Here is a 26,635-nt window from a genome sequence, read left to right as displayed (position 1 = left end):
AATAAGGAATTACACGATTTGATGCATGCTACTGAGCAAGTGGGGAAGCATGGTTTACACTGTGGTTTTTGATGCCTTGGAGGCTTCATGCAGGGCGGCTGCCACTGGCACAGTCATTAGAAGGCATGCTTGGTTAAAGGAACAAAATTTACCTGATCAAGTGAAAGCAAAGTTACTGGATGCTCCTGTTCAGCATAATGTTTTGTTTGGGTCTAAGGCTGAAGTGGTGATAAAGAAATTGGAGGACAAGGCTAAATCCATGCAAACGGTTCAGGATTTCTTACAAGTTCAGCCCCCTAGATTTAGCAGAAATTGGCCAACTAAAAATTGGTCCTTTCCCAGCTCAGACAGGCCTCAGAGGGGTAGATATAGGCGCTCCAGAGGGAGGGCCCAAGCACAGACCTCTTACAGACCTAGACAGTGGAGTGCTTCCACCCCCAGGGGTGGAGAGGACAGACCTCTATCTTATAGAAAACAGGCTCAATAACTCCCCCTGCATGGCTCCAGGCACTTCTCTCCTGGAAGCCCCTCTAGGGGGAAAACTCTCTCTTTTTCAACAAAATTGGACTTAATAACCCAAGACAAGTGGGTTCTGGATATAGTTTCAAAGGGTTACAAATTCCACTTTCATACTTTGCCAAGACCAAATGGATGGCCAGACCTACCAAAACACCAATGGGCAGAGGCATTAAACCAGGTGGGTTCCCTCATGGCTATGAGGGCCATAGAAATGGTTCCACAATCAGAGACAGGGCAAGGCTTTTACTCAAGACTCTTTCTAGTTCCCAGAAAACAAAATTCATGGAGACCTATCCTGGATCTGTCAGTTTTAAATACTTTCCTGGAGATACCAAAGTTCAAGATGCTTACTCTGCAGCAGCTCCTGCCAATGTTGAGCAAAAATGCATGGATGGTGACATTGCATTTAAAGGAGGCTTACCTACACATCCCTATCAGACAGGAGTGCAGAAAATACCTCAGGTTCAAGGCCGGTTCGAAACATTACCAATTCTCTGCACTGCCCTTTGGCTTGTCTGCTGTGCCCAGGGTCTTCACCAAGTGCCTGGCACCAGTAGTAGCTTATTGCAGACTCCAGGGAATTCAAATTTACCCTTATCTGGACAACTGCCTTATTCAAGCAGACAGCAAGGATGTCCTACTCCAACACCTGGAATTTGTTCAAAATCTACTCAAGTGCCTGGGATTCACTGTGAACATAAAAAAGTCAAATTTGACACCCACACAACAGATAACATTTCTGGGTGCTCTTCTAAACACAACAACCCAGATGGCTTTCCTGACATCCCAAAAGCAACTACAGCTGGCTTCAACTTTCAAAACCTTGGCACTAATGTCTCAGCTAACTGCAAGGAAATTCCTGCAGGCTCTGGGTTACATGGCCTCCTGCATCCTTCTCATTCCACATGCAAGACTACATATGAGAAAAATACAATGGTACATAAGTGTATGGTCCCAGCATTGCCACAGTCTGGATACACAGATTGCTGTCTTGCCTTGCCTACAAAAGGAATTCCATTGCTGGTCCATGGCATGTCTTCACAACAAAGGGAAAGCTTTCAGTCTGTCTCCAGCCAACCAGGTGTTAACCACAGACGCCTCGGATTACGCATGGGGAGCATACTTGCAGGGGAAAGGCCTGCAAAGTTATTGGACAGAGGATCAGAAGCACCTACATATCAATTTAAAAGAGATGCTAGCAGTACAGAATGCCCTCTTGGCTTTCAGGGACCTTCTGCAGCCAGGACATCTACTGATACGGACAGACAACACCACAGTTTTGTGGTACATAAACAAGCAAGGGGGTTCACACTCCTACCCCCTTTGCAGACTAACCATGACTCTTTGGAACACAGCTCTAGCTTGCAAAGTGAATCTACAAGCTCAGTTCCTGCCAGGGAAACAAAATATTCTGGCAGACAGACTGAGCAGGAACCTGTCAAACCCACACGAGTGGATGCTGGACACCCAAATATTCAAGATGATTACAGAAGCCTGGGGCTGCCCAGACATGGATCTATTTGCATCCCCCCTCAACCACCAGTTACAGAATTTTTGCACAAGGACATTTCACAAGCTAGCATGGAAAGTGGATGCTCTCTCTTTCAGTTGGAGAAACCTCTTGGGGTATGCCTTTCCTCCACTACCTCTTCTTCCATGGGTGTTATTAAAGATCAAACAGGACAAACCCAAAATGATTTTACTGGCCCCAAATTGGCCTCATCAATTTTGGTACTCAACACTGATGAATCTATCCCAGGAGCCTCCTTGGATTTTACCTCAGATACCAAATCTTTTGTCCCAACACCAGGGCCAGGTTCTGCACTCTTATATCAAAACTCTCAGCCTGGCAGCTTGGCGAATTCAGGGTCTATGACTATTCCTACCCTTCCCAAACAGGTCATGGATGTCATCTTAGAAGCCAGACGGCCTAGCACTAGAAAATCTTATGAAGGTAAATGGAAGAGATTTTTGCACCTGGAGGCTTGCTCAGGATTCGGATCCTCTCATTCCTAATATCCCATTGATTTTACATTACCTGACAGACGTGCTACATAAGGGTTTATCCTTTTCCTTCATAAAAATACATGCCTCAGCTATCTCTGTACATTACAATACAGACCCTCCAATCTTTTCGCATCCACTTCTGAAACAATACCTCAGAGGAGCAAAGAATCTAAGGCCTCCTAGGACACCACCCATACCTGCCTGGGACCTCAACTATGCTCTGGAAAAACTCACTCTGCCTCCTTTTGAGCCTGCTGCCACATCGGACATTAAGTATTTATCATGGAAGACAGCTACCCTACTGGCTTTGACTTCAGCCAGGAGAGTCTCCGAGTTACAAGCTCTCATGGCTGTGGAACCTTATATTATTTTTCACCAAGATAGGGTGTCTTTAAGGACTAATCCTAATTTCATGCCTAAAGTGGTCTCCAAAGTGGCTTTAAATCAAACTGTTCACCTGCCAACTTTTTTCCCTAATCCACAAAATAAGGGGGAGAGGATCTTACATTCTTTGGATATACACAGACAACTACATTTTTACCTGAACAGAACCAAGGATGTCAGGAAAACAGAGCAGCTGTTTGTTTCTTATGCAACAAATTCCCAAGGCAAAGCTATTTCAAAACAGACCATTTCTAAATGGATTGCTCATGGAATCAGATTTTGTTACTCTCATCATGGAAAGCAAATCCCAGGAAAAAATAGAACTCACTCTACCAGAGCTGCTGCTACTTCAGCTGCCTTTCTCAGGGGAGTACCTACCCAAGATATTTTGGAAGCTGCTACTTGGAGTTCAGTGCATACTTTCTCTAAGCACTATAATCTCCCTCTTTACTTTGTCTAGGGCAGGCTTTGCTACTGCAGTCTTGCAGGGCCTTCTAGCCGCCCCTTCTACTCTATAACCACCACCCTTTATCTCAGCTTTGGGATTCAACCCTACAGTGATGACTGCAGCAGTGAAACACGATGAACATAGTACAGTTGTGTACACTTACCATAAATGTAGATGTTCGAGTGTCTTCACTGTTGCAGTCTGGGTTACCCTCCCTCCTGTCCCCTCTTACACTTTCATTTCTGTGGTTTCCTACTTCACCCTACTTCTGAGGTGTATTTGCTACAGAGTATGGGGTTTGTTGTGTTACATTTTTGATTTACTATTAGCCTTCTCTTTTGGGCACCTGACATCTGGGGCAAGAAAAACTGAAGAACATGGCGTCGGCTGGCAGCTTTGCACTCCTGGCGCTCTGACGTCAGGGAGCATGACTGAACAGCCGACGCCGGACCCAGACTTTGGGATTCTGGCCGACCGAGGGCTGTCTGCCGGCAGGAAGAACCCTACAGTGATGACTGCAACAGTGAAGACACTCGAACATCTACATTTATGGTAAGTGTACACAACTGTACTTTTTAACTAACTAAAAAAACTTTTTTTTTTTTTTTTGGTTCATGTCCAAGGTACTTCTGATTCTTCTAGTTGATTCCTGCTCTTTTTTTCTGTCTGACAAACATCTTCCTTTGAAACATTGGAAAAGGTTTCATTAGCAAAGGCTCTCTGTGAGCTTTATTGTCAGAAGAATGAGAAGCAGAGTCCCCTTCTGTTTATTGGCTAACTTTTTGTTGGATAAACTTTTTCTCCTTAGTCTGTTCTGCATAAAATACTCTGAAGACAGCTGGATCTCAGCATTCCCCGACCGCGGGGATACATTTGCTTCTCTTCTTCCTGGTGTACAGTGAATAATAATTTTTCTACAAACACTTTGCTTTCTCCAAATTTTGTCAGGCTCAGCTCTTTCTGCTGTTATGATTGCATCTTTACTAATACAGATGTTCATTGTGTTACCCTGCTGCAGTCATCACATTTGGGTTATCCTGCCGTCAGGCGGTCCCACAGTCGGCCTGAGTTCCAAAGTCTTGGTCCGGCGTTGGTTGCTGTCACTTCTTCCCTGACGTCAGTGCACAAGGGGTATATAAGAGGCATCCAATGACATTTTCTTAAGTCTTTCTTGCCGCGCAGTGCCCGAAGCAGAAGCAGTTCGCAAGTGCCGGTCGGCCGACACCTGAGATTTTCAATTCGAATTTCAGTCCGAAGTCTTCAGTAAAGCCAAGTACCCGGTTGGGGAACCTTTTCTTGCCTCAGTCTGATGTCAGGAAAAAGTTAAAAATTGCATTTCTTGTGGGAAGCAAATACCTCATAAGGACTTCCATTCTTATTGTATTCCTTGCCTAGGCCCAGACCACGACGTCACAGGTTGTCGGTTTTGTGCTAGGTTTAATAAACGAACTATCAAACGCCGTTTTGACTTCGCACGACATTACTTTGGTAGGAAATTTAATTATATCATGCCGTCGGAGCAACTGACGACTGGCATGCATAACAAAACGCAAGGATAAGGACAGGCAGCCTAGGAACAAGCCAGACTCCGAGGCCTCTGCTGGGCCTGTCGCTGGTTCTCTGGTTTCAGTGAGGGGCCTACGCAGCCCCTGACTACCACAGAATTGGAACCCCAGACAGCTGCGGATTCTCAAGCGGAGTGTACTAGGCCGACACAGCCATTTTCATTAGGCCCTTCCGACACCGGAGCAGAAGGATACCCCGGTGCAGTGGAAACACCTTCGGTTGCAGAAGGTGTCTTCAGACCGACTACACTTACCATTAAATCTTACGCTAAGCTTAAAACTCCTTTAAAACCAAAAAAGACTGTACATCAGTCTACAGTTCAATGCCCCATGCCTAAGAAACAGATGCTTAAGATGGCTGAAGATTTAATTACCCTAATCAGGGGTTCCCATCCTCCTCCAGATAAAAGACCCAGACAAGAGGAGGATTATGCTTCCTCTGACCAGGTTTCTATTTCCTCAGATTCTTCTGGGGAACAGGATTACACTTTTCCCCCTTATGAAGACTCTGATGCTGAAGACTCTATTCCCTCAGCATCTCCCCCTGAAGACTACTCCTTTGGGGAAACTTTACATACCATGAGGGAACATTTCCACTGGGAGGGCCAGGACTACTCTGATTCTAAGAAAAGGCTCCGAGAGTTCATTTTACTACCCCAGCACAGACCACTTGCTATCCCTCCAGTTTTAGATATTGTGGATGATGTTTACTTGGAGTCTAGTCTAAATCCGGACCGTCTACCTCATGCTCCAGCCAAACCAGACAGATACTACAGAGTACCTGACTCACACAAATTCCTTTATAAAAGCCCTGTGGCTGACCCAGAAACAATTTCCCAGGGTCCCAAGGGGGCTAAAGCTTCTATGGCTAAAAATCCTGTGCCCTCTGAAAGGGATTCCAGAGCCCTAGATAGATGGGGAAAGAAAATATACATCTCAGCAACTCTGGCTATGAGAGCATTAAACTGTCAGTTTCACATGCTGAAATATCAGCAATTCCTAATGTCTCAATTATAACAAAAACTGAGCACACATACTGAACAGTCTGAATTCAAGGAAATGCAGGATCTGTTGCATGCTGCTGAACAGCTGGGCAAACATACTTTACAATGTGGATTTGATTCATTGGAAGCTTCCTGTAGAGCAGCTGTTACTGGGTCTGTCATACGTAGACATGCTTGGTTAAAAGAACAAACCCTACCTAATCATGTTAAAGCAAAGTTATTGGATGCACCTTTACAGCAGGATGTATTATTTGGTGTCAAAGCGGAAGAGGTTTTAAAGAAAATGGAGGATAAGGCAAAGTCTATGCAGACTGTCAAGGATTTTTTACAGGTACAACCCCCTCGTTTCAGCAGAAATTGGCCAACAAAAAACTGGTCCTTTCCAGCTTCTGACAGATCACAGAGGGGGCAAATACAGACACCCAAGCGGAAGAGGTCAGTCACAAAGCCCTTACAAACCTTGTCAATAGGGTACTGCTACCCAGAAAGGAGGAGAAGACAGGCCCCAAGCTAGCAGAAGACAAACACAATGACTCAGTCCTCAAACTACCAAGCAAATCTCTCCTGGCAGCTCCCTTGGGAGGAAAATTAGCATTTTTTGCAGACAACTGGCACATCATCACAAAAGACAAATGGGTCCTAAACATTGTCTCACAAGGATACAGATTCCACTTTCATACCTTGCCAAGGATAAAAGGATTGCCAAACCTCCCACCAAATCAATGGGCAGAGGCACAAAAACAAATTACAGCTCTAATGGACATGAGAGCCATTCAACAGGTACCTACACAGGAGCAAGGACAAGGATTTTACTCAAGACTCTTTCTAGTCCCCAGAAAAGACAAAGCATGGAGACCCATTCTGGATCTTTCAGTTCTGAACACCTATCTGCAAGTACCAAAATTCAAGATGCTAACACTACAGCAGCTTCTTCCCATGCTGGGCAAGAATGCTTGGCTAGTAACGTTGGACCTCAAGGAGGCATACCTGCATGTCCCTATCAGACAAAATTGCAGAAGATACCTCCGCTTCATTGCAGGTTCAACGCATTATCAATTCTCTGCACTGCCCTTTGGCCTATCTACTGCACCCAGGGTCTTCACAAAATGCCTGACACCAGTAATTGCATACTGCAGACAAAGAGGAATTGAAATATACCCATACCTGGACAACTGCCTTATTCAAGCAGAAAGCAAGGACATTCTTTTAAAACATCTGGCATTTGTCAAACACCTTCTACGTTGCCTAGGGTACACAGTAAACGAAAAGAAATCAAAACTAGTGCCCTCACAAAACATAATATTCCTGGGTGCCAGCTTCAATACAACGGCCCAGATGGCTTATCTCACGCCAGACAAGCAACAACAGCTGACTCAATATTTCAAAATAATGGCAACAAAGACCCAACTCCCTGCAAGAAAAATTCTGCAAGCCATGGGATTCATGGCATCTTGCATACTTCTAATACCATTTGCAAAACTGCATATGAGGAAATTACAATGGTACCTGAAAAACGTATGGACTCAGCACAGCCACAGCTTGGAAGCAATGATACCACTCATTCCCTGCCTTCAACAGGAATTTCTATGGTGGGCACAGGCATGTCACCTCAACAAGGGTCAGCCTTTCACCTTACCCACAGCCAGGCAAACTATGACAACAGATGCCTCGGACTATGCCTGGGGAGCACACATGGCAGGACAGTGCATTCAGGGCCAATGGACTACAGATGAAAGGCATCTGCATATCAATCAAAAAGAAATGCTAGCAGTACAGAATGCCCTAACAGCTTTCAAGGACCTCTTACACCCAGGACAACTAATAATAAAGACGGGCAATACCACAGTTATGTGGTACATAAACAAGCAAGGGGGCACACATTCCTACCCTCTATGAAGGCAAGCAATGACCTTGTGGAACACAGCACTGTCTTACCAGGTTCAATTACAAGCACAATACCTGCCAGGAAAGAAAAACACATTGGCAGACGACCTAAGCAGAAACATCATGGATCCACACGAGTGGAAACTAGATCCACAAGTATTTGCAATGATAGCTCAAAAATGGGGACGCCCAGACATAGTTCTGTTTGCCAGCCCCCAAAACTACCAACTTCAAAAATTTTGCACAAGAACATTCCATCCATAAGCCTGGAAAGTGGACGCCCTCTCATTCAGTTGGAAAACATTAACAGTGTATGCCTTTCCTCCACTGCCTCTTCTAGCAAAGGTACTGCTGAAAGTCAGATTAGAGAGGCCACAAATGATACTCATTGCACCAGACTGGCCACACCAACACTGGTATCCAATTCTAAGGAACATGGCCCACGGCCCACCATGGATTTTACCACAAATTCCTCACCTGCTCACCCAGCGAGACAGTCAGATTCTACACAGCCAGCTCAAGACTTTAAACCTGGCTGCATGGCAAATTACCTAAACAACCAGCCAACACCTCTATCCAAAGCTGTTATGGATGTCATTCTGGAGGCCAGGAGACCCAGCACCAGGAAAACCTATTCAGACAAATGGAAATGATTTTGCGCCTGGAACCAGGCTAAAGGCCAAAATCCCCTTGATCCAAACATTCCTCAGATTCTACAATATTTAACTGCGATGTTGCACAAAGGACTTTCCTTTTCATCTATTAAGATCCACGCCTCAGCAATTTCAGCACATTACAACACGGATCCTCCTTTATTCTCACATCCACTCCTAAGACAGTACCTCAGAGGTGCTAAGAACATAAGACCACCCAGGAGAGCACCAACACCTACTTGGGATCTCAACTTTGTTCTGGAAAAACTTACACTGCCGCCCTTTGAACCAGCTTTTTCAGCTGATTTAAAATTTCTTTCATGGAAAACTGCCCTGCTACTAGCAATAACCTCAGCTAGAAGAGTCTCAGAGCTACAGGCACTAATGGCACTGGAGCCTTTCCTCATTTTTCATCAAGACAGAGTCTCTCTACGAACTAACCCTTCCTTTATGCCAAAGGTGGTATCCAGTGTGGCCCTAAACCAAACCATTTATTTGCCCACCTTTTTCCCAAATCCCCAGAACAAAGGAGAAAGACTCCTGCACTCTTTGGACATTCACAGGCAATTACGTTACTACTTGGATAAAACTAAGGCTTTCAAAAAATCTGACCAGCTCTTTGTAGCCTATGCTGCAGGATCACAAGGAAAAGCCATTTCAAAACAGAACATTTCTAAATGGATAGTGCATTGCATACGTTTCTGCTACACGCATCATGGGAAACCGGTACCTGCTAACATTAGGTCCCACTCCACCAGGGCTACAGCTACTGGTTCAAGGCTCCCGAGAGCACCCCAGCACTACCAGGTTATACCTCATACCATGCTTTTCGGCCCCAAAACTTGGACCGAACCACAAAAGGAGGGGGAGTATCAATATTCGTCAAAGATACCCACACCTCCAGGTTGGTGGCACAGCACGAAGCATCAGAGACTATCCATGTGCAACTAACTGTGGGTAAAACTGCCTTCCAGTTTATAGCCTGCTACAGACCACCCTCCCAAACACAGGAACCCCACTTGGCCTTCCTGAGAATACTGGAAAATATGAAGGTCTCTCCAAACACCATTATATTGGGCGACTTCAACTACCCAAACATAGACTGGGAGCATTACTCTAGCTCCAACACCCTAGCCCAAAGGTTCCTAGAATTTATAAACTCAAATGCTATGGAACAACTTGTTACCACTCCCATAAGAGGGGAAAACATACTGGACCTGATCATCACCAACATGGGGACACTATGCTCCAGACCAGAAGTGTATCCCTCGCTGGTAAGATCAGACCATAAACTAATCTCACTGGATATTTACATCCCGACCCCACACCCTGCCCAGAAAACCACAGTGAAAAACTTCTCTAAAGCAAATTTCACACGCCTCAAAACCGAGGCGAAATCCTTCAAAGCCCCCGGGCCTGTGGAAAATACGGCCCAGACCGCAGAATCCTTTATAAACGCATTCTATGAACACCTTCAGGAATGCATGGATCATGCAATCCCAAATAAAACCAAGACCCAATCCTCCAAAGGCAGACGTCCTGTCTGGTGGACCCCAGCCATAAACAAACTATACAATAGAAGGAGGAAGCTACTACATGATAGAGCAAAATCCCCAAAAGGGAAGGCATCTCTGATCAGTATTAGCAAAAAACTACGGGCACTCATAAAATCGTCTAAGGACAGCTTCGAGAAAAAAATTGCACAGGACACTAAGGATAATCACAAGGCTTTCTTTAGTTATGTTAGGAACCTGGGTGGGAATTCCCAGATATGTTCAGAATTAGTCCAAAATGACAAAAAATACACCGAGCCCACAGACATTGCCAACATCCTAGCTGACAGGTTCAGTGCAAACTTCTCCCTCTCCCCCAAAAAGGGCAAATATCTATCCCAACAGAGTGCTGCCCCCCTGACATCTCAGATGCTCAGGTAAGAGCCGCCCTCTCCAAAGCAAAAAACACAGCATCAATGGGACCAGATGGTGTCCCGGGCTGAGTCCTACATGAACTCCAAGAAGAGGTAAACCCAAACATAAAACTACTGTTCAATCTTAGCCTTACTACAGGATATGTACCCAAAGAGTGGCGTAGAGCAACAGTGGTCCCTCTCCACAAAGGTGGTGCCTCAACGGATCCTGGAAACTATCGCCCCATAAGCCTGACTAGCTTGGTCTGCAAAGCTATGGAAAGGATCATCATGGACCTCATAAATAAAGATATTGGGGACCTACAGACACTGGATCCTACCCAGTTTGGCTTTAAGGGCAGATCCTGCCTCTTAAACCTGGTCAATTTCTTTGAAACAGTCACCAAGGCCATTGACGAGGGGAAGGTGGTCCACACAGCCTACCTGGACCTCGCAAAGCCTTCGATACAGTACCCCACTCGGCATTATAGATAAGCTCACCAGCTTAAATATAAACCCTATGTCACTAGATGGGTTGCAAACTGGCTCAAGGACAGAACCCACATGGTTAGAATTGCTGGAGCCATGTCAGACTCCAAACCAGTTACAAGTGGCGTCCCACAAGGCTCAGTCCTTGGACCTCTCTTGTTCGGTATATATTTCTCGGCGGTACAGGCCAACACAGAAGGACTGTGGCTGACCAAGTTCGCAGATGACTGCAAACTGGGTGCCATAATCAACTCTCCAGCCGACACAAGCATACTCCAAAAGGGCCTCATAGAAACAGACAACTGGTGCCAGAGCCATGGCCTCAAGCTAAACGCCAAAAAGTGTATAGTCATCCCCTTTGGCAAAAACAAAGTGCCCACAAATTACCACATAGGTGGTAATCCATTAAGTACAGAAGTCGTCATTAGGGACCTGGGGAAACAAGTTGATAGCAATCTCTCATTTGACAACCACGTGGCCAAAGTGGTTAGAAAAACATTTTATATAGCCCACCTAATCATGAAGGGATTCACATCTAGATCAGGGGAGGTCATCGTACCTCTTTACTCATCCCTCATCAGGCCCATAATTGAGTACAATACCCCTTTTGGGATGTACCTTACCAGACACCTGCAGCAACTGGAAAGACCCCAAAAGTACCTCACCAAGAGGATCAAAGGGCTCAAACAGATGCCATATGCTGCCCGGTTAAAGAAACTCCAGCTCTACTCAGTGGCATACCGCCTGCTCAGAGGCGATCTGTGCCTGACATATAAAGCCATGTCCAACCCAGAATTAATGGACGTGCTGCACCTCAGAAAATCCAAATCCCATCGAGCTACGCGCTCGAGAGACTTAAACCTCAGCACTGAAATAAATAGGACATGCTGGAGGGACAGATTCATAACCCAGAGGCTCCCTTCACTCTGGAATAAAATCCCAGTCCAGGTTAGGCAGAGTCCCACATTGACTCTCTTCAAGAGGAATCTTGATGAGTGGATGGGAGATCGTAGGTTTACCCCAGCTATCACTTCTGTGTCACTGTTAGACAGAGGCACAGTATACTAACTTCAAAAAACGCATAGCAAAATTAATTTAAAATGGGTGGCGAAAGCCAAACACACTCTGGCTAGGCTTATAAATGCCCTAGGGCAGATAGCCTAGTATGAACCTATGAACCTATGAATCAGCAGCCTTTCTCAGGGGAGTGCCAACCAAAGATATTCTGGAAGTTGCAACTTGGAGTTCAGTGCACACCTTCACCAAACACTATCACTTACCTCTATATTTTAAGACTAGAGCTGGTTTTGCAGGGCCTACTAGCTTCTTCTAACCCTCTTTAACTCCACCACCCATCCTTAGCTTTGGGATTCAACCCAAGTGTGACGGCTGCAGCAGGGTAACACGATACAGTTATGTACCTACCATAAATGTAGATGTTCGAGTGTTCACCCTGCTGCAGTCCAGGTTACCCTCCCTCCACCCCCTCTGAACTAGCTGAACTTATCTATACCACTCTATCCTATATAACCTCTGGTGTATTTGCTTGTGCCTGAAGGTATTGTTTTATTTTTATATAGCTATATATATATATATACATATATATATATATATATATATATATATATATATATATATATATATATATAGCCTACCTATTGGGGGCACCTGACATCTGGGGCAAGAAAAACTGAAGAAAATGGCGTCGGATGCCTCTTATATACCCCTGGCACACTGACGTCAGGGAAGAAGCAACAGCAACTGACACCGGACCAAGACTTTGGAACTCAGGCCGACTGCGGGACCGCCTGACGGCAGGATAACCCGTAATGTGATGACTGCAGCAGGGTGAACACTCGAACATCTACATTTATGGTAGGTACAAAATTGTACTTTCTCTTGGCTGCTTTCTCATGTCCAGGTTTGGTGCATACACATGATGGCTCCTTTCAGGTTTTTCCAGTTTGTTTTTGCTTACATAAAATTAATATAGTCTGTTCTTTCCAGTTTTTCCTGGTATAGCACAAAATCTCAGGTTTCCTCTGTGTGGTGTGCCTTCCTATTCTGTAATTTTTTTGAAACTGCTCTTCTTGAGAAGTCTTCATTCCATGCTTTGATTTGTGCTTCTTTATCAGTTCATCTGCATAGGAAGTTAAAACTTATGTTTATGTATTTTCTAGCCTTTTGTTATTCGAGTTGGTATATTCCTCCTGTGTTAAATTTATTTTAGTTACCTCTTAAACATCTAATTTATTTTTTCTCTAAATTACTGGAAGCCATCTCTTGTACCAAAGCTGAATCTTGAACTGCTTTTTCTAAACAGATGCAGGATTCTTCCCAGTTGGTGTTTTCTCTTCACCTTTTCTGGTTGATTTTCTTTGAGGATCTCTAACTTTCTTGTTTGCTGGTGTCCAGGCAGTATACTTAGTAGCAAGTAACTGAATTTTACTCAAGCAGACAGTATCACTGGCCATCACTGGCTCTTACCCGTTAGTTTCTTTTCTCATACTGAGAGAGTTGAAATTAAGCTGTTCAATGCAAAGCCGTCTTGGAAGTCATCAGTCTGATTTATTATTTGCCCAGGATTTAGATTCATAGTTTAAGGGCATACAATGCCAGTATTAGTAAACTGTAATTTTCTTTTATTCTTGCAGAGAGATTGTATTTATTTGTTCAAGTCTTTGCAAGGAACAGATTACAGTATTTTGTATCCATTACATATGTGAATGATCTAGGTACCAGTGATGGTGTTAATAGCTTCAGAAATGCACTAGAATTGCTGAAGCTTTATATACTTCATATGCTTACATCCTGCAGGTATTAATAATGAGCTTGATTTCACAGTGTCATCTTAGTAAGCAGTGCTCTAACAGTATGTTATTGTACAGCATATTTTATTTTACCAACATGCCTTATTTTAGTTGTATTGATTCTTTTAATACCCTCTTTAACTTTGCCACCTTCCTAATAGGGAACTGCTTGTAAATCTGCTAGAATGCTATGATCTTCCATTAACAGTGGCTCTGATAAGAAAAACGTTCAGTTTTGAGAAGGATGTTTAGCATAACACCAGGAAGTCGCTGAAACAGTAGAGCTATTGTAATTTCCACCTGGTATTTCTGGGACATCTTTTAGCTTCCTGTAGATGATAAACTTTAACTGAGGCCCTTTTGTTGGTTTTTATGTGACTACATTAATGGGACTACTACAGCTGACTAATTACTATGGTAATGATTATATTTTGGATGGCACAGTGATGCTGTGCATGTCTCACAGCAAGAGTTCTCAGCTGGGGTGCCACCTTTGTGGTGTCTGCATGTCCTTGCTGCTTTCTCATGGGTTTTCCACAATTGTTCTGGTTTCTTCCTGTCTCCCAAAGACAGTGTAGTAGGTGAATTGGCATTCGGTAAACAGTCTGTAAGTGTCTTTGTATTGTGTGGGTCTGCATACCCCCACAACCGTAGACTACTGCCCTGTCTATAACTGATTTTAGTCTTTCGAACGCCATTTGACCGCGCGGAGGACATGCAGACTCCACACAGAAGGTGCTCCCGCCGAGAATCGAACAGGAGAACCTCTTGCTGTGAGGCAACAACGCTACCGCTGCACCACCGCTGCTTACATCTGTTTGTTAAAATTGAAAAGAGGTCCAAGAAACCACAATCGCAGCTGCTGAAATCCAATCTTTAATGAAAACACAACACAGTTATTGAGCGCTTTCGTGTCAATAAAAGAGAGACATCATCAGAATACAATACTATAAAAAATGAGCAATTTAAATACTGTATTACATCTGTACCAGTCACCTGTAAGAATTGCTCTTAATAGCAGACCATTAACTTTAAAAAAAAAAAAAAAAAAAAAAAAAAAAAACCTGGATAGGATAAGTACTACAAAAACACCATTAACATAATAAACTATTGCAATGTATACAATTATATCTACAAAAACTAACCTCCTAATATATATATTATATTTTTTTTATATTTTACTTGCTTTTTCATGTAAAATGGGTACAATGGAAATTGCATCGTTTAAACCTGGGGGGAGCATCACAACTAACCTAAGCTGCCATTCTGTTTCTTTTTTCTTTAATGTATTTTTCCAGTTCCCCCCCCCCCCCCAGCTTCTAGTTTCATGATTTCCAAGATCCCAAATAGGAACTTTTCAAACTTCAAATAAACCTGGGAATGCTTATATAATGCACTATTCTGTTTCCCATTCCTTATATCATTTATATGCTCATATATTCTACATCTTAGGGGACGCTCAGTTTTGCCCACATAGAAATGAAAACATGTAGCACAGATGCCTAAATTAACTACCCTACTCGTCTTTGCAATTACCTTTCGTGAATAGACCTCTACTATGCATTCTATTATTCAAAGCAAGTGTATTCTCCTTAAAAATAAGTGGACATTGACTGCAAGATCCACACGATTTAGTACAGGCCTCTATTATACATGAAGATTCTGTTTTACATTCAAGACGTTTCTTAAAATTTGTTCCTGTACTATTGTCAAATCTAGGTGCTTTACCCACTTTATCCAAAATGTCCTGATTCATCCTAAAATTATTCCAATTAGAGCTCAAGGCTCTCTTGATTTTATTAGTTAAATGGTTATATTGTAATATTCAAGCTTTTTCATAAGGGGCCTTATTTGTATGTACCAATCTGTCATTACCTGTTCTAGGTAAACCAACCCCCAACAATGGTTTATAAAGAGTACCACATTTTTTATATACTTCCATCTATCATCTCTTCCGTAAACTCTTTGGGGTGCCCCCTCTCCTGAAACATGCAACAGATTTTATTCAATTCACTTTTCATATCATCTTGATGTGATGTCATACATGCTACTCTAATTGCTTACCCCTTCACAATGCTTTTTTTCTGAGTATCCGGGTGAGTACTTTGAAAATCTAAATATGAATTACAGAATGTGTCTTTACGTAAAATACTTGATCTAAACCCATTTTTATCATAAAAAATATAAGTATCTAAATTAATACCAGAAACATCCCAACTATATGTAAACTGTAACACTAGATTATTCAAATTTGGTGCAGGAGATGCCATTTGGTGCTACTACATATGTAGGGGTTTCGCAAAATCAAATACACATAGCCTATTCTTGTATTGATTCATTCTTAGAAGAATATTTGATAAATCAGAGGACTGATATAGAAGATTCTAACTTTTTGCACAATAAAGAGCCCATTATCCCTGTGTTCTTTGGTATTCCTAAGGTCCACAAAAATGTTGAAATTCCTCCTTTTAGGCCTATAGTTGCAGCAAGTGGGTCTAAGACCCACCCGCTAGCGGTGTATGTGGACTCTTGGGTGCAACATGTGGTGCAGAAAACTGAACACCTAGTGAAAGACTCATGGGAATTTTGGGGCCATTTTAAAGAAAGAACTATGAAAGGAAGATCTCATTTATCTTACAGTAGATGTAAGAGATCTGTTTACTGTTATTCCTAGGGAGGACAGGATGGCTTTGTTTGAGGAAACCCTTTTCTATTTTTCTGACCTTACACATGACCAGTTAACATTAATGTGTGAAAGTTTGAGTTTTGTCTTAGAAAACAATTACATCTATTTTGAGGGGGAGTTTTATCAACAAATCAAAGGTGTACCGATGGGGGGTGGCTTGCCTCCCTTGTGTATGCAAATCTTGTATTACTTGGATGGGAAATCAATTATGCATTTCAGTGCCCTTTTTGCCACAGAATAAAGATATATTCTAGATTTTTGGATGACATCCTTATTTTGTGGGATGGTCCTAGTGGTGAGATTGAACAATTTATACAATATCTGAATAATACTACAGAATTTTTACAATTTACATGTAGTTGGGATGTTTCTGGTATTAATTATTTAGATACTTATATTTTTTATGATAATAATGGGTTTAGATCAAGGATTCTTCGTAAAGACACGTTCTGTAATTCATGTTTACATTTTCAAAATAATCACCCAGATACTCAGAAAAAAAGCATTGTGAAGGGGCAAGCAATTAGAGTAGCACATATGACATCACATCAAGATGATGTGAAAAGTGAATTGAATAAAATCTTTTGCATGTTTCAGGAGAGAGGGTACCCCAAAGAATTTACTGAAGAGATAATAGATGAAGTATATAAAAAATGGGGTACTCTTTATAAACCATTGTTGGGGGTTGGTTTACCTACAACAGGTAATGAGAGATTGGTGCATACAAATAAGGCTTCTTATGAAAAAGCAGATTCACTTTATAATCTCGAAATGCTGAAAGGTCGAATTTCAGTATCTTGAGACCATAGTCGAATCCACAAAACACCGAGAGCCCAAAACTTCAAATCACGAGCACAAACCATACACCACACCACATATACACCACAATGCCCACACTACAAAAAAAAACACACACCCAAAAACATAACACCACACATCTACAAACCTACACTACGTTTAAGCTAGGGGGCAAGGCCCCCTGCACCCCCCACCCCCACCCCCCTTCTTATATATACTAACTCCGAGATCGCACAAACAGAAAGACAGTAAACTCACACCCAGACATCCTACAGCCCCTCACACACACACTACACATCACACATATACAAACACCACCACATCCAATACTTAAACACTCATACTTTTACCTGACTACCCTAATGCACACGTACAACTTACAAGCACACTCACATACACTCAAACACCTACACAAAGCCCTTACAGAATGTTCACTTACCTTAAATTCCACCTAAATCCACAGACTACACCGGACACCATGCACACAATGCACTACACATCAAGTAACGTAAACCCATAACTGCGAATTCGACTTAGTAGGATTCAAGATCATGCACTTTTGCTATTTTGACGATTCAACTTTATGGTCTCGAGATACTGAAATTCGACCTTTCAGTATTTCGAGATTATAAAGTGAATCCGAAAAAGCTTGTATAATCACTTAACTAATAAAATCAAGAGAGCCTTGAGCTCTAATTGGAATATTTTTAGGGTGAATCAGGACATTTTGGATAAAGTGGGTAAAGCACCTAGCTTTATCAATAGTACAGGAGCAAATTTTAAGAAACTTCTTGAATGTGAAATAGAATCTTCATGTACAATAGATGCCTGTACTAAATTGTGTGTGGAGCTTGCAGTCAGTGTCAATTTATTTTTAAGGAGAATACGTTTACTTTGAATAATAAGAATGCATAGTAGAGTTCTATTCAAGAAAAGTAATTGCAGGATGAGCAGGGTAGTTTATTTAGGTATCTGTGCTACATGTTTTCATTTCTATGTGGGCAAGACTGAGCATCCTCTAAGATGTAGAATATATGAGCGTGTAAATGATATAAGGAATGGGAAACAGAATAGTGCATTATATAAGCATTCTCAGGTTTGTTTGAAGTTTGAAAAGTTCCTATTTGGGATCTTGGAAATCATTAAACTTGATGCTGTGGGGGATGGGGGGGGTTGGAGTGGAAAAATACATTAAAGAAAAAAGAAACAGAATGGCAGCTTAGGTTAGCTGCAATGTTTCCCCCAGGTTTAAACAATGCAATTTCCATTGCGCCTATTTTAAATGAAAAGGCAAGTAAAATATAAAAACTTACGTATAGGTTCATAGTTTCATAGGTAGGTACTAGGCTATTGGCCCAAGGGCCTAAGTAAACCTAGCCAACAAGGTTCCCTGGCTTACATCACCCAAGAAAGTTTTTTTTTCCTGTGCCCCTGTCGAGCAGACCCACAGAAGTGATCCGTGGGGTGTATTTCCTATTTCCCATCCACTCATAAAGATTTTTCTTGGAAGAGTGCTAATGAGGAACTTTGCTTGACATAGATGGGTAGCTTGTTCCAGACTATGGGAAGTCTCTGGGACAGGACTCTATCCCTCCAGCATGTCCTGTTTATTGGGGTGATGAGGTTTAGGTCCCTAGAGCATGTAGCTTGGACAGATTGGGATTTCTTTAGGTGTAGCATGTCCAGCAGCTCTGGGTTTGACATAGCTTGTATATGTTAGGCAGAGAGCACCTCGGAGTAGGCGATATGTTATGGAGTAAAGCTGGTGTTTTTTGAGATGGTCAGTGTAGGGCATCTGTTTGAGGCTAGTAATCCTCTTTGTGTGGTACTTCTGTGGCCTTTCCAGCTGCTGCAGATGTCTTGTGAGGTACATCCCAAAAGGGGCATTGTACTCTATAATGGGTCTAATGAGTGAGTAGAGGGGAACAGTAACCTCTTTTTTTCCTGGATGAGAACCCTTTTGTGATGAGGTGTGCTACATAGAAGGATTTCCTGACAATCTAATCTGCGATGTGATTATCAAAGGAGAGACTACTGTCCACCTGGCTCCCAAGGTCTCATCACAAATTTGGCGTGAAGTAGACTGCCGCCTATGTGGTAGCTCATGGGTACAGAGTTTTTACCAAAAGGGATGACAGTGCACTTTTTGACATTGACATTGAGATTGAGGCCATGGCTCTGACACCACGTATCTGCCTCAGTGAGGTCCTTCTGCAGGATGTCCGCATCATTTGGGGACTCGACTATGGCTCTTAGTTTGCAGTCATCTGTACTTCAGAGAAGAAGATATCAAACAGTAGAGGTCCCATGACTGAGCCCTGTGGTACTCAACTTGTCACTGGTTTGAAGTCCGATTTGGAGTTTGCAACTTTTACAGTGTGGGTTCTGTCAGTGAGCCAGTTGGCAACCCATCTTGTGACGTAGGGATTTATACCTAGTTTAGTGAGTTTAGCTATAATTCCATATATAATATATATGTTAGGAGGTTAGTTTTTTTAGATATAATTGTATATATTGCAATATTTTATTATGTTAATAGTGTTTATGTAGTACTTATCCTAGCCAGTTTTTTTTTTTTTTTTTTTTTAAGTTAATGGTCTGTTATTAAGGCTAATTAATTCTTACAGGTGATTGGTGGAGATGTAATAGAGTATTTAAATTGCTCATTTTTAATAGTATTGTATTCTGATGAAGTCTCTTTTTTATTTAGATGAAAACACTCAATAAACTGTGTTGTGTTTTCATTAAAGATTGGATTTCAGCAGCTGCGATTGTGGTTTATTGGACCTCTTTTCAATTTTATCAGTTTTTGGTGCTTTTTGCTTCATTGGTTGGTTTTGGTCACATCTATTTGTTGCCTGAACAGGCTCTGGCATTACCACAACCATGTAAAAGAATAAAGCAGTTTATCAGAAAATTGAATGGATGGTAACGTATTCCTCACCATGTTACTCATACAGTATTATGAGTCTTCTGTTGTGCTTATTAATATAGCAATAACCCATGCCTGGGTGTGGGTAATGCTGGATTTACCCACGGTTGGTGTGGTTTGGTCACGAGGCGAAGCCCGAGTGGCCAAACAAAGCCAACCGTGGGTAAATCCAGCATTACCCACACCCAAAAGTGGATTATTGCTATTATACAATGACATTATTTAAGAAAAAAAATTATTATTTTTCTTAAATAATGGCATTGTATAATGCCTCCTCGCTGCCCTTCCGCAGCTGTCTGGTATTCTGCGGCAGTTCTGATGTACTGCGCATGCGTATGCCTATGCAGTACATCAGAGCTGTGGGCAAAAGCAATGGAGAAAGCAAGATCTCCGGTGCTTTCTTACAAACTGTTTCACTATGTTAAATGGGTTTAACATAGCGAGACAGCTTTAAAAAAAGCAACAAAGAATCTCTGTTGCTTTTTTTAAAGCTGTCTCGCTATGTTAAACACGACCGGACCTTTTTCCATTACTATAACTCTGATTTACAACGTGCACGCTGACCAATCAGTGTGCACGTTTTTGAATATTAATGGGGGGTCGTTGTATAATATTGATTATACACTTTCTCACACATACTGAAAAACTAAAATGTTGTGAAAATATTTTTCTCGTACAGGTTTCAAAAATCTTAGTCTTTTATTATTTTATGCAAAGCCACAAAGCCACAGAAAAGGCATACAACTTACAAACATGATGCATCTTCTGTTAAACAGTTAATGGTTATCCTGATAAAACTACTGCTTATTGAATTGTTACTTTTGAGAAGTTGTTCTCTTTTTCCAAAGTCAAGGTCCCATGTTTTCCTTTTTGTTAGTTTTACGTGTTACAACTTTTACATTGAGTGGGATTTTTTTTCCAAAGCTATGTTAAGTATTGTATACAGCTGACTTAGCAGCAGTACTTCTTTTAAGTAAGGGCCTCCAAAATTCATGTACACAGCACATTTAATGTCAGACATTTCGGTTTGGTTACTGTGACTCCTGAAGTGAATTACTGTTGTTACTCTCAAATGCTTCTGCTCTGTTTTAGCAAAATTCATTATTTCTTTTGAAAGAAGCATTGGTGCATCAGTACACATGTTACTTATGAGAAATAAGTGCTATGGCACATCCATCCCTCCCCATAGGGGAGTTTGGCTGTAAGTATCTAAGGTGCACGTGTAGAAGCGCAAGATGTATAGTGGAGCCATTCCAATACTTGTAGCAGTGCTTCTTAGCATGACACCACATTGATGTTTATAGAGAAATAAGCCACTGGTTTTGCTTTTTTTGGCCTGGAGTCAACACAGATTAAGTGGGTATAAACCAAATGGTGTGATTTACTGCTTTAATGGCCTTTCCACAAAGATCTACTGTTTACATCAAGTATCCTACAACTGTACTTGCAGACCACAAACCGCTGTATGTTGTACTTGTGAAATGTACTGATTTTTTTTGTGGGAAATTTTCATTGCACTTTTTTTTTTTTTTTTTTTTAAGTGTTTGTTCAACTTATTTCACATATCCTTGTTAGCAGTCATATATTATACTTGGCTTTCTGAACTATTTTATTAGTATGTCCATTATGTGAAACTGTTGGATTTTTGAATGAAAGTTTAGTAGCCGTGCTGGCGTTTTAACATCCCATCAATGTACAGAAACAGTACTTTGGTATAATTTGTTTAGGTTTTATTTGGGACTTTTATAATAATACATTTGTTCAAGAACTGAAGTTGGTCAGGCTTCACTGACAGAATTGTCAGATTTGCAGTTTGCAGGAATTTGGTAACGTACGAGTGACTAGTATTTATGGAATTCTGTGCACTGTACTTAATGTTTTCTTTCTTTTTCTATAGAATTTAGATGACAGTGTATTTGCTAAACGGCATGCAAAGCTTGAACTAGATGAGAAGAGAAGAAAACGGTGAGACCTGTACCTTAAATTAATTATAATAGTGTATTCATTGTTTGTTGTGTGCTTTTACCAAAAGTTCAGTATGACTTCTGCCACGGAACATGCAGACCAAGTTCATAAGAAAGCTTATAGCCTATGAATATCTTCTCTGCAAAGGTAGACATTATGCAGCTTTGCACTTGCCTGGCTGTGCTTACAAACCTGAGTGTGGAATTGCAATAGAATATTCATGTTGCTAGGGAACAGATAAGCAGTAGCCTCCATCGACATGTGGAGCACTAGCAGGAATGTTTTGTGCAAATGAAGCTACTTGGGGTGTCATGTTATCAGTTGCAATTTAATGACTAAGATCCCTTGTACCTGTACTTCAAAACAAGAGTTGTTATATCAGTGTAGTAGGCTTGCTGGCAAATGACATAGTGCTTCCCTCACTTAACTCTGCCTGCTTCCAAGACTTCACACACTTCCAGGAAACTGGCTTGCAGCCTTCAGGTTACACTTGATATTTGAATGTATGGTTAGTTTGTGAGGTGTGTATGACTAAATACTTTAAGGATGATTATTTTTTGATACAGGGTCATTTTAGGAAATCTGGTTCACTGCCTGTTAGTTTGGCAACCTGTCTTATACTGACATTTTGCTGTCTGGTGCAGCAGCCTTTCTTTATGGAAGAGCTTAAACGATGACAATAACACTTTATAAAAAGGGGTTTATTTCACGCCAAATGTATACTTCTGGAAATGTTCTGTGTGGCACACAGCATTCACAGTGTAGTGATGGTAATATGGGGCACCTGCTTGTTGCATTTTGGTTGTATGTCTCGGTCAAGAAGTCTCAGTGAATTGATTCCAGAAGAGGTGATAGCTGTTGCAGTAGCTGTATATAGCTAAAGCATATTGAAAAGTGAAAGTGTTAGCAGGACAGGTGACTTTGCTGGACGTTGTTTTGTTTTTGTTCTCTCTCTTACCTAAACAGTGAAAGAAGATCTTCAGTTTGTTAAGCTTAACCAAAGTGCTACTGATGACTATTGCAGCTGCTTGCCACTTTTTCATTGGTCTCTGTCACCACCAAGCTTTCTTGAGCTGTACTGTTCCCTTCGGTAGGGCTTTCTGGTGTACTGCCACCCTCTTCATACAGTAAGATGTTTTTGTTCTGTTTTGAATTTTTCCCCTTTCAGCTGCTTCAAGTGATACTGTTCTCACCCTTCTACCCCTCCTTTTCATCTGCACCCCCTACTATTTTCCTCTTGCATTGTAGTTTGATGGTACCATCAGATGCATGGAACCATATAGCCATTTTTTGCACTTCTATTATGCACATACCATTTCTTTCTCGTATTCCACTATTAATTGTCCCTTTTGCATTCCAGTAAATGTCCATGGTATGCATTTTGCCAGATTATTTGTATCTGATAAGAAGTCCATCCTCTGTAATAGCAGAACTAAAGTCAGTAGGCATAAGTACTGCTCAGCAAAGAGGCTGCCAGATACCCTCCCAATCCCATAGCGTACTATGAGACAAACATGTCCATATCTTCATTGCTTCACTCAAATTCTTACAAGAGGATTCAACCTAGGATGCCTTTTGATCTTTTGAAAAGTGTTTTGTCAGTAAAAGCTTATTTACTACTACTTTGTCTTCATTTCATGCCTGTAGGAATGTTTCTCATTTACAATAAGTTTTCTGTCTTTTCTTGTTTTGAGGCTAGACCATTCTTGACTGCTAAAAACAGAACATTCATTTTGCTGCTGTGTCTACTGGGGGAAAATCCCACCATATGACAAGGACTGACAGTGTTTATATTGTCCTGGGGATGGGTATACAATTTAAAATTATCTCATTTAATTCCTTGTAAATGTGACTTTGAAAGTAGCATCTTTGATTTATTTTAACGCAGCAGTCTTTCTCAGAGAAACCTAGTACAGAAGTGTCTGTTTCTTTGTCTTCTGTTTTTTTTTCCCAGGCATGAGAAAATCAAAATAGAATTTTATTAGCCATTCCATTTGACAAAGTACAATTCTATTCATTTGAAGCATTCTATCAAAGTTTCACTTTTTGTTGCTATAGTGCAATATGCTCTAGTGCTGTGTCTTCAACTTGTTCAATGTGTGTGTATCTATAACATTCTTCACTGGTTTTATCAGTTGACGTCCTGCATATAGTTACGGACATGGTTACCTTCAGTCAACTGCATTGTACTCTTTCTGTGTTTATGTACTTTTTACATTTAGGCTTAGACTGAAATTGGTTCATTGATAACAGTGCTGTCAAACGTGGTAAGTAAATTTAAATAAATTAATTTATGAATGAAGTTGAACCAGTGCAAAAATTCAGTTACTCTGTGACATATCAAAAACTGTCAAGCTGACTCCATTACATCACTCTCCAAAATCATTTACTGTTTCAGAAGTTAATGTGGGCAGCAGAATTTCCACAATCTAACAAAGCTTATAGACGACTTATCCCCTCTCTGTCATTCTTGGCATAGATTAACAAGGGGCCCTTGAGTACTCACGTGAGGTTCTCCAGATGTTCTTCGTGTTTCACTGTTGCAGTCATTACATTTGGGTAATCTGCTGGCAGGTTGCCCTCAGTCGACACGATTAACAAAGTATTGGGTCCTGCGTTGGTTGCTGTCCCTTCTTCCATGACGTCAGGTCGTTGGGGGTATAAAACATGCCGGCGACGCCATTACATCAGTCTTTCTTTCCGCGCGATGCCCGAAGCAGAAGCAGTTCGCAAGTGCTGGTCGGCCGACTCCTGAAATTTTCGTTTTTGAGTTTCAGAACCGAAGTCTTCAACTAAAAGCTAAGTACCCCGTTGGGGAAACTTTTTCTTGCTCCATACCGATGTCAGTAAAAGTTAATAATTGCATTACCTGTGGGAAGAAAATACCTCTCAAGGATTTTCATTTGTACAGTATTCCTTGCTTAGGCCCTGACCACAACGTGCCTTGCTGTGGGTTTTGTGCTAAATTTAATCAACGCACAATTAAACTTCGATATATTTTGCTTCTAAATATTTTGGCTCAAGATTTAACTATCCAGAAATGTTGTCGGGTAGCAATCCGATTACCGGAATACCTAAAAAACACAAAGAAAAAGACAGAGACAGACTGTCGAGGTCCAAAACCGACGACTATGCTTCTCCTAAGCCAGTCACAGGTTTGACGGTGCTCAGTGAGGCACTTTCGCAGCCCCGTATACCCACTACTTTTGATTCGCAGGCCTCTACTAAGACCCATTCAGAGTCCGGTATGCCGCGAGATGCTTTAAGTGTTGAACCCGCGGATGTCTGTACCTTAGATGGGTCCGGAACCGCTGAGCAGGCACCAGCTTCTGAGGGTGTTTTCAGGCCTAAAGATTTGTATATTAAACTGATGCCATCTTCAAAACTAAGGCCAAAATCTACTTCTATGTCTAAAAATAATTACGCTTGGGCCACGTGTACAGGCCCCAATGCCTAAAAATAGATGATCAAAATGGCTGAAGATGTAATTACCTTGATCAGGGGTACTCATCCCCCTCCTGCTAAGAGGCCTAGGCAAGGCACTGACTATGAATCTTCAGATCAGGTTTCTATTTCTTCTGATTCTTCTTCTGAACAGGATTTACCTATACCTACTTATGATTACTCTGATGCAGAAGATTCCATCCCTTCTGCTTCTCCCCCTGAGGATTTCTCTTTTGGAGAAACTTTACATACCTTAAGGGAACACTTCCACTGGGAAAGTCAGGCTTTCTCTGAATCTAAAAAAAGACTTAGGGATTTTCTCCTTCCTCCGCATAGGCCTTTGGCTATACCTCCTGTTCTAGACATTGTTGATGTTTTCTCAGAATCCAGTATGACTCCTGATTCCCTGCCCCCTGCTCCTAGTAAGCCAGACAGATACTACAGGGTTCCTGACTACCACAAATTCCTTTTCAAAAACCCTACTGCTGACCCTGAAACCATTTCTCAGGGTCCCAAGGGTGTTGAAGCTTCTACTGCTAAAAATCCTACCCCTTCAGACAGAGATTCCAGGGCGCTGGATAGATGGGGTAAGAAGGTTTACACGTCTGCAACCTTGGCAATCAGGGCTTTAAACTGTCAATTTCATATGCTTAAATATCAGCAGCATGTCATGGGTTTACTCAAACAGAAAATGTTGATTTCTGACTGTGGAAAATAGAGTTGCAGGATTTATTACATTCAGCTGAACAACTTGGAAAACATACTTTGCAATGCGGTTTTGATTCTTTGGAGGCCTCCTGCAGGGCTGCTGTTACTGGATCTGTGATAAGAAGATATGCTTGGTTCAAGGAGCAAAAATCTGCCTGACCATGTTAAAGCAAAATTGTTGGATGCTCCTTTACAACAGGACAGTCTCTTTGGAAATAAGGCTGAAGAAGTTTTAAAAAAGATGGAAGATAAAGCTAAATCTATGCAAACTGTGAAAGATTTCTTACAAGTGCAGCCACCCAGATTTAGTAGGCACTGGCCTACTAGGAATTGGTCCTTTCCCATTCCCACGAGAGCCGCTCAAGTCAAATCCAGACATACCAAAGGCTCCAAGTTTCAGTCACAAGGAACTTTTAGAACAAAACAATGGGGT

General features: G+C 41.6%; 1 protein-coding gene across 7 annotated transcripts in view; it reads left to right on the top strand.

Moving 5' to 3' along the window:
- The window catches only part of MSL1 (MSL complex subunit 1), a 1,034,461-nt gene that overhangs the window by 674,640 nt on the left and 333,186 nt on the right, over positions 1-26,635 (top strand). For all 7 annotated transcript variants that reach the window (XM_044055025.1, XM_044055020.1, XM_044055021.1 and 4 more), the window contains one exon: positions 21,983-22,050. In XM_044055025.1, the coding sequence (XP_043910960.1) occupies positions 21,983-22,050 (68 nt within the window). The remainder of the gene's footprint in view (positions 1-21,982; positions 22,051-26,635) is intronic.

The sequence above is a fragment of the Protopterus annectens genome, chromosome 13.part0, assembly GCF_019279795.1.
Source record: "Protopterus annectens isolate FY-2018-M chromosome 13.part0, PAN1.0, whole genome shotgun sequence".
Classification (NCBI taxonomy): Eukaryota; Metazoa; Chordata; order Ceratodontiformes; family Protopteridae; genus Protopterus; species Protopterus annectens.
The sequence above is the reverse complement of the archived record's forward strand: the minus strand, read 5'-3'. Positions and strand labels throughout refer to the sequence as shown.